The 9,547-nt window shown below is 39.7% G+C and overlaps 1 protein-coding gene across 1 annotated transcript; it reads right to left on the minus strand.

Moving 5' to 3' along the window:
* Positions 1 to 7,237: 7,237 nt before the first annotated feature.
* LOC101671290 (general transcription factor 3C polypeptide 6-like) lies at positions 7,238 to 7,909 on the minus strand. Its single transcript, XM_045077940.1, has one exon. It carries the CDS (start codon positions 7,907 to 7,909, stop codon positions 7,238 to 7,240), a length of 672 nt encoding a protein of 223 aa, XP_044933875.1.
* Positions 7,910 to 9,547: the final 1,638 nt, after the last annotated feature.

Raw genomic sequence — 9,547 nt, forward strand, 5'->3', positions numbered from 1 at the left:
AAGAGGTTCATATCTTCTGCCCATTTTTTGAACAGACACTTCTTCAATCAAGACATACAAATGGCTATCAGACACATGAAAAAATGTTCATCATCACTAGCCCTCAGGGAGATTCAAATTAAAACCACATTGAGATATCACCTTATACCAGTTAGAATGGTCAAAATGAACAAAACAGGAAACAACATGTGTTGGAGAGGATGTGGAGAAAGGGGAACCCTCTTACACTGTTGGTAGGAATGCAAGTTGGTGCAGCCTCTTTGAAGAATAGTGTGAAGTTTCCTCAAGAAATCAAAAATAGAACTTCCCTATGACCCTGCAATTGCACTCCTGGGTATTTACCCCGAAGATACAGATGTCGTGAAAAGAAGGGCCATCTGTACTCCAATGTTTATAGCAGCAATGGCCACGGTCGCCAAACTATGGAAAGAACCAAGATGACCTTCAACTGACGAATGGCTAAGGAAGATGTGGTCCATATACACTATGGAGTATTATGCCTCCATCAGGCCTCAGGAGGTGTGTGAGAACCATTAAATTAGGTAATGGGGCAATCAAGAAGCTTGGTCTGATTAGGATACAGGGTTTATGCAGGGCACTAAAGAAACATGACATGAAAGAAGCAGCAAAACAAGAGCATGAAGAACATGGTTCTTATTTCCAATCTGGTTTTGTCTCTTGCTTTTCAAGAAATGCCCATGGCAGTCCTACTTGGGGTTTTTATAACTTCTTCATGGCAGCAGAGAAAGGAGACACACTGGGATGATTCAGAATATGAAAAACAAGGTTCCAGAGTTGTAGGCGTTGGTCAGAACAGCAGGCATCTGTAGATGTCCCTGGAAACTCCCCGAAGAATGATGAGTACTCTTGATAACACCTGTTTTCTTTCTATCAATGGTTTGTGATATAACAAAACAATTCATGCATTTATTCCTACAACCTCCTGTTCTCCTTCAGACGTGGGCATTATGCTCACCATGACACTGCTTGGAAATTACTGTGAAAGTGATTTCCATGTCATGAACTGTCACTATTGACAAGTGACAAAATTGTACCCAAGGTCCTTTCTCTCTTTAGATCCTGGCTGTATAACAACACTTCTTCCAAATAATTGTAAATTTTCCCCACAGCTATGTATGTATGTTTGTAAGACTATAAATGTAAGATTACAAGTGAAATAAAATATTACCTGTAAATTATATTATGTCATCAATTCCAGGAAAAATGCACCATAGCAAAATGATCTGGAAAAAAGAACTCTGCATGTTATTTTCCCCTCGTCTATAAAATGATGGGGTGGACTATTTGGTCTCTGAGGTCCTTTCTAGCATTAATGTGATGTTCTTGGATTCTATGGGAGTTGTAGACAATTATGGACCGCAGATGTGCAATATAATTGTCTCAATAGGGTATTTGTCTCTCACTGACTCTTTGGGAAATGGTGGGCATGCATTTTGTTTGTTGTTATGACTGGAAAATCTGAGCAATAATTATAGTAACATCCACAGAATTTCCCCTGTGGTGTAAAATACAGATAAGACTCTTATAATATTATCCCTTGGTAATTGGAACTCATGATGGCTGGAAATCTCTATGTGGCTCACTGAGATTGGTACTGTGCTTCTTGTTATCTGGCTCTACTTGTCTGTGGGATGCCCAGGCCTTGGGGTTAGTTCCATCAATCAATTCATTCATCCATGTGACAAATATTGATTGAGCACTAGCCAAGTGTTGAGTACTATGCTAAGGGCTGGGGAGATAGGATGAGTAAGAGCTTGCAGTCAAAAGGGAACATATATATGTAGTCCATTCTGCATTGGGTGCGTAGAGTGTTCTTGGCTCTTGACCAACACAGACAGATAGGAATGAGAAAAATAAGAATAGACACATGTGTTCAAGTTCTGAGGTTAGTAATCTATGATACAGAGGGCCGAGAGGCTTCCTATAGGAGACGGCATTTATTTGAAGATCAGAGTAAGAGATTACCAAGTGGCTAAGAAGATAGCCATCCCAGGTAGTTAGAACAGTATTCCCCAAATTTCAGGGGCATGAAGAACATGGTGTGGTGAGGGAGTTTCAAGTTGCCAGGAGCCTCAGTGTGGCTCAAGGTACAACTTAGAGGATTGAATGAGCCTCCCTTACCCACTTAAGAAATCTGAAGGAACACAGAGAGCCACTGAAAGATTGTGGCAGGAGAATGATGAAGCTGCTGCTCTGTGACCCAACATGAATACAACTGGTATGAGCATCAATAAGAGTAACAGCAAATATTGACTGAAGGCTGCCCATAGACCAGGTACTGCTTTAAACACTACATATTTGATCTCCTTTCAATGTTGCAATACTCACAGAAGAGGTAGTATTATTGTCCCCAGGTTGTAGATGAGGAGATGGAGACACAGAGAAGTCAAGCAGACAGATATCACAGGGTAATTGAGCGGAAGGGTCAGGAATTGAATCTAGGCAGTCTGAATCCAGAATCCTGTCCTCCATTATAGTTTGTTTATTACATTTTAAACTTTAAAAAATTGTGCAATGAAACACATGTGGAGAAGTGCACAGATCATAAATATATAGTTCAATACACTATCATAGGGGTCATCGAACTGTGACTCACTGGCCAATTCCAGTCTACCATCTGTTATTGTAAACAAGGTTTTATTAGAATACAGCAATACCCATCATTTACGACCTGTCAGTAGCTGCTTTTGAACTTCAGTGGCAGAGCTGAGTGGTTAAGACAGATGCATATGGCTTCCAAATCTTAAATATTTCCTAGATGACCCTTTACAGAAAAAAAAAAATCTGTGAATCCTTGTGTTATCCCATTGAGAGCATGGTTATCACCAGGTCCAGAAATAGAATGTACCCAATGCCCAGAAGACCCCCACATGTTCCTTCCCGACCACTGCTCCTTCTACCTAGTGAAAACCTCCCTCTACTTTCACACTGTTCATTGGTTTTGCCTGTTTTTAACTTCATGTGAATGCAATTATACTGTATGTGAGTTCTGCCATCTTAATTTCTGTGCTATGCTGAGGTACTTAGTATAAGACCACAAAAAATGGGAAGCCAGTCTTATTTTCCCTGAGCATAGAGGAGACAAGGCACACTGACCCATGTCTTGCTTCTTCTGAGAAGAGGACATTTAGGGGGCACCATTTTTTGTCCCAAGTTGAATTGTGGTTCTTTCTGACTACCTCTACTAGTTTTCTATTGCTGCTCTAACAAATCACCACAATCTTAGTATTTCAAACAATTTATTTTCTTATAGTTCTCAAGGCCAGAAGTTCAAAAGGATCTCACTGGGCTAAAATTAATGTCAGTAGGAACATCTTTTGAATGTCCCCACACACCTTGAACCCACACACCTGCACTGACAGTCCTTCCAGAGTCTACCCATCTCATGGAATGGCACCACTTTCTACCTAATTGCTGAAAGCTGATTTCCTAAAACTTTTTCTGGATTTGTATCTCTTATTTAACCTCTAAATCCAGTCATTTATCACATTCTGTCCATTCTGTATCCTTAAGAGCTTTCCGGGTGTATCTATGTCTCAACATCTCCACTGTGATGGCTCCAGGTCAGGCTTTCTGATTTTTATCTAGTTCACTGTGCCTATATCCCAGCCATGGCCTTACCCCTTCCACAAGGAAGGCAAAATGGTTTATCTAAAGCAAAATCTAACTTTCTCTTTTCCCCAAGGCTTTTGCCTTGTTCACTATCATACTCCTGACACCTAAAAGAGAACATGCAACAGGAAACTCTCAATAAATACATATTAGTTAATTGGAACTCTGACCTATCCATCTGCTGCAAGCTCTTCTTCCACTTCCTCTGACCTCCTTGGGCTTTCTCCGATTCTAAAATCCTCCATCCTGACCTGGGTTTCCCTTCTCTCCTCTCTCATTTCTATAACTGAAGAGAATCTTCTTTCCAAGAGAGATCACTACCTTAATCATGGTGCCTGATCTATAGCAGATTTCTAATGTATGTTTGATGAATTAATGAATCCTTACATGAAAAAAGAAATGGAGTCATGAGATTGTCAGAGATCATTTCCCAGAGTCTGCAAACATGCTCAACCTATTGGTAGCATCCAGTTGAATATTCTAGAGCAGGAAATGAACAGCTAATCTGGGACAGGAGGGACTGGGAAAGGTTATCTGGTCCTGTCCCCTGAGTTAAGGCAATGTTTCTCAAAGTATGGCAAATCCTTTAAGATGCTCTAGGAATCCAGTGAATTAGGCCACAGTCCACCCTCTGTTGGAGACTGACATTGCCTCATAACACACTGAAGAAGAAACAACTCAACAGTTAACAGAACGCCTCAACTTTCACCCTTTAAAAGTTTTTACTTTTACGCTATTGTTTCTCAAACAGAGGTGCTATGGAGCCCTTTCTTGCTGGTAATAGTTACTGACATCCTGCAGATCCAGTGTTCCAGCTGACATACTGTGGGCAATATTAGTCTAAGCAAACCTTGACTTTTTGTGTGACTCAACTTTTACAAAGTGAAGAGAATTGATTTCAATGAATAGTCTCTCTACTGCATGAGATGATTGTGTTCAGAGGAACCTGAAAATGACATATTTTTTTTAATCTGCCAGAGCAGAAGCAGGTTATAGTGTTCCCTTTGTCAAAGTAAGCTTTGCCTTTAGTTAGAGGGGAGGAGGAAAACCCCGGTAATTATAGAGTGTCGGGGACTGTTCTTTTTTCTCCCATTGAGTATCAATGTCTCTCTTCTCGAACAAAGGTGCTATTGAGATTGTGAATCATAAAATTGATTTCTCCAACTTCTGGGCACCATCTGGGCTCTGAAGTAAAGGGTCTTTCATATAGAGGAAGGCATTTTTAGCCAGAGGTACCTTATTGTGTCCTTCAAGGACTTCTTATAGCTATTCTGCATGCCATTTCTTCATTCCACAAACACTACATACAGCCTCCATTCTGCTAGGTGGTGGCAATATCCAGATTAAGAAACTGACTTATGGCTACCCTGAGTGCGTAAAGATGGAATAAACTCGCATGCCATTCTTCTCCTCCATTTTTAGGGCACTCAATGTGTACCAAGGATTCTGCTAATTCTAATTCTGCTAGATGCTTTCATTGTCTTTTTTTTTTTTTCAGAATATAAGACTTTAAGTAACATAACATAATAAAAAATTAAAAATAAAGTTAAAAAAGAATATAAGACTTTATTATCATATTAAATTGGAGGTAGAACTATACTAGTGTAGATCAATATCATTAGCAAGATTACAAATCTCAAGAATTTTCCATTCTAGTTCCTTATACTTTTCTGTTTCTCAAAATGCATAATATATTAAATAGGATTAAGTGTGGCTATTACAGAGTGACTTAAACAAGAGACAAGTTATTTCTTTTACATAAAGGCCAGAGGCAGGTAGTGGCAGTGCCTTCCCTGCCTCAACAGTGGCAGTCACAGATTTGGAAAGAGGTTCACACTTACAGGACCTAGTAGGCTTTATTGGCCTATAGGACTGAACCCAGCACCAGACTCACTTAACTTCACAGGAAACAGAACAATGGTGTGAGCCTTATTTCAACAGGAGGTTTTAGTCCTGTGCCCAAATGTCAGTTCAGGTGCAAGAACAAGATTATTTGGGTGGATGCAGAAACTGGGCTAGCTTAGAACCTTCAGACTTTGCAAGAGTCATCATCTCTTGAAACAGTCATGAGTGTAGCTTTCAGGAATCTTCATAATAAGTAACACAGTGCTTGGGCACCTGGCTGGCTCAGTCAGTAGACCATGTGGCACTTGGTCTCAGGTCTGTGAGTCCAAGCCCATCACTGGTCACAGAGCCCACCCCAAAACACAAATGAACAAACAAATAAACAATACACAGTGCTTAAGTAAGTTCATATTTGCCAAAGGACATTTATAGCTATTGTAGTCTTCCTGGTCTAGACACAATTTACCAATAAGGGGTCTTTTTTTTTTTTTTTTTAAAGTAGGCTCCACATGGAGCCCAAAGCAGGGCTTGAACTCATAACCCTGAAATCAAGACCTGAGCTGAGATCAAGAGCAGACACTTAACCAACTAAGCCACCCAGCGGCCCCAATAAAGGGTCATTTTTAATCACAAACAATATTGCCTGACTTCATAGCTGACATTTTATTATTATGTTCTCTAGCAGATTTCCAGAGAAACAGTGCCAAAAGGTAAATTTGAAGTCATTTCACCAGGGAGAAAAAGAAAGGGTTTTATTATTAACCTTCTTTATTCTTGGCAGTCCAGGGAAGCATCATATCAGGATCCAATCTTCTATCTTGTTGCTCTGCAACTCACAGATTCTATTTCCACAGTTTCTTTATAGTCCGAAAGCCTGCTGAAGCTCTAGCCACCACATCCATGTTCCAGGAGGAAAAAAAAAAAGCGGCTCATCTCCCTTTATGCTTTAAAGTTTAAGGAAATTTTCCAGAAGCATCCACACTCAACACCTAGAATTCCATGTCACCGACCAGAACTTAGTCATATGACCATGTACATACATATATACCCCTATAGGGGCCCATGGCTAATCTGAATAATTCTGCGATTGTTACAAAGTAAAAAAGAAAACAGATACTGGGTCAGGTAATTAGCAAAATGGGTCAGAAATAGGATGGTGGGAGGAAAAAGAGATTTACTGGCTTTGAGGAGAAAAAGACCATAAGCCAAGGAATGTAGGCAGTCTCTAGAAGCTGGAAATGGCCCTCAGAGGACAGGAAGAAAATGGGACACTGATGCTTCAGTGGCAAAGAATTGAAATCTTCCAACAAATAGATGAACAAGGAAACAGAGTGTCCCCCACCCCCAACCTCCAGAAAAGAATGAAGTCCTTCAACACCTTGATTTTGGCCCAGCCCATGTCAGATATATGACTTACAAAACTATAAGATATTGCACTTGTATCATTTTAAGCCACTAAGTTTGCAGTAATTTACAATGGCTACAATAAAAAAAAAAAAAAACTCATACACTTACCTTAATAAAACTCTCAATTTAAAGGATTTACCAGAGAAGAGTCCCAATAGTCATTTATACCAGATTTTTAAAAATTTAATTCATATTAGGTCCTTAATGACTCTGGCATTAAACTGTGCTCTAATTATAAATGCATGTATAATCAACAAATCTAGTAAAAGAGTAAACAACTGAAATCTACATGGTCAATGATTTTATATAAAAACTCCAAAAAATTTGTTACTAGTTATGAGAAATATTTCATCTAAGAGTGATTTTCAAGGCAGTATCTTGAGTTTCCATAAAAAAAATAATAACCTTCCATCTCAAAAGAAGGGATATCAGTAAGAGGGCCAGAATTCTTTTCTTCCAAGTTCAGTGATTTCCTGTGTTCATAACTCAGGTTTGAATTATCTTTCCTTTGAATCTCTTGCTCTTCCAACACCAAAGATTTATCTGAGGCTAGAGCTACAACGTCGTCATCTTCATTTTCATGCAGAAAGCTACAAATCATGTTGGGTCTACAGCAGAAATCATCGTCCTTGATTTGTGGCCATTTCGTACCACCTAGGCTTTCTTCTCCTTCCTTCTTTTCTGTCAAAAGAGTGCTTGTCATGCTGAACTTCTTCATTGTACGACGTTTATATTTTAGCATTATTGTATTACTGCCTTCTGCATCACCATGTTCAACATTTGTTTCAAATGTAACACAGGTTCCAAGAGTGTCTTCATACTCTCCAGCAAGGACACAGCTGCCCACTTGTATAATGGGACTCTCTGTGTCAATTCCCCAAATCTTGCATTTATTTTCACATTTTGATAGAAAGACTGAATCAATAATTCTGGACAATTCCACCAGCAACAACTTCCCTATTTCCTCTTCCCCATTCTCCTGGATCCACTCTCTGTCATGGCCATGATTCCACAACACATTCATTGTCTTGATAAATCCTTAAAGTTACCTGGAAGATGATTATCACAACCATATTACAATTCCAGAAACTGAGGCTAAGAGTAACATACCACAGTAATTAGGGGATAGTGTCACAGTTTGAATAGGGCATGTTCCCTCCATGGCTCATTGTTCTCACAGTTGGACAATGTGATGTCACTGGTGGAAAGTTTAAAGGTTAAACTTTTGCTAAGGATCAAAGGTGAGCTGGTATAGAAGAAACAGCCACCAAGTATGGCGTGCCTGTTTTTTAGGAGCTATCACTCAGCTGCAGCAACAGCAGAGAAACTTTTACATCCTATCTTGGACCTCATGCAAATTCTCTCACAGCAACATTGGCTTTGTGAAGAATTACATTTCCTGCTGCAGTGATTAGATAGACAGGCTCCTTTGAGTCCTATCAGCCAGAACTTAGCCCTGTGTTTTGCTGGAAAGTCTTTGAATACTCTCTTCATGCCAGCTTTCTCCCTCTTTGCAGAGGAATAATAATGCAAATCTCTGTGTCTTTCATTCACTTCTATCTACATCATTTCCTTTGAAATGTGCCTATTGCCCTGTTGGCAAGACAAGTGGTACTATGACAATTTGTGTGATAGAAATGAGGACCAGAAGAGCCCAAGGCCATGGTTAGCACCCTATAACACCTCCATCCATCCTAGCACTGACAAATGGTATAATATACTTTTCTGTGTATCTAACTTTTCCTCAGGACATTGAGAGTATATTGAGGGCAGAAGCTATGTCTTTCACCTGTACTTTTCTAAAGTTGGCCAAGAGTCTGAAGGATATCAATGTGTAACACATTTAAGAAGTATGTCCTTGGGTGGAATCTGGGATTCCAATTATTCCTGAATGTTTACCTCCAGTCCTCAACACACCCTGCAACTCAAGACAAGACATATCTAAATGCCAACTTGACATCTCTACGTGCATACTGCTGGCATCATAAGAATAATGTGGCTAAAGTATAACTCTATTTCTCATTACAATCTTGCTTTTTCTGGGTTTTGCCATCCATAAGTAGCTTCATAGTAGTGTACACCAGAAACTGAGTTATCCTTGATCTTTTTAGTTTTTTTTTTTCTTGTGTCTACTTTTTAGGAATAACTGGTCATCACGTCCTCTGGACTTTATATTCAGAACATATCCAGAATTGTCCACTTTTTCCCGCTCCCTGGTCTTTACCCCAGTCCACGCCACCATCTTTTCTTATCTGAACCATCGTAAATACTGTCCCCATTGGTTCCTTTACCCTTGTCCTCTTGTAATCCATTCCCCCGGAAGCACTCAGGGTGATATTTTAAAAAGGAAAATAAGACCAAATCACTCTTCCACTCAAGACTATTACCTGGCCTTTCTTGTCATTGAAACAAAGAAATAAACAGGCAAATTCAAACTTCTTTCCTTGGTTGGCAAAACCCTCTTTGATCTGACTGTACCACTCCTTTGACTCTATTCATTACCTCTCTCCTTGAGTCTCACATGCACCAGCTGTGCTAGCTTGCTTGGTATTCCTTGGACTTTCCAAGTTTCATTCAGGCAGACAGGCATTTGTACACGGTCTGGAATGACTTGTCTCTTCATCCTGTTTACATGGCTGGTTTCTTCTCGTTATTCAAACCT

The sequence above is a fragment of the Mustela putorius genome, unplaced genomic scaffold, assembly GCF_011764305.1.
Source record: "Mustela putorius furo isolate JIRA1106 unplaced genomic scaffold, ASM1176430v1.1 tig00000228_pilon_pilon_pilon, whole genome shotgun sequence".
In the NCBI taxonomy this organism is placed as follows: Eukaryota; Metazoa; Chordata; class Mammalia; order Carnivora; family Mustelidae; genus Mustela; species Mustela putorius.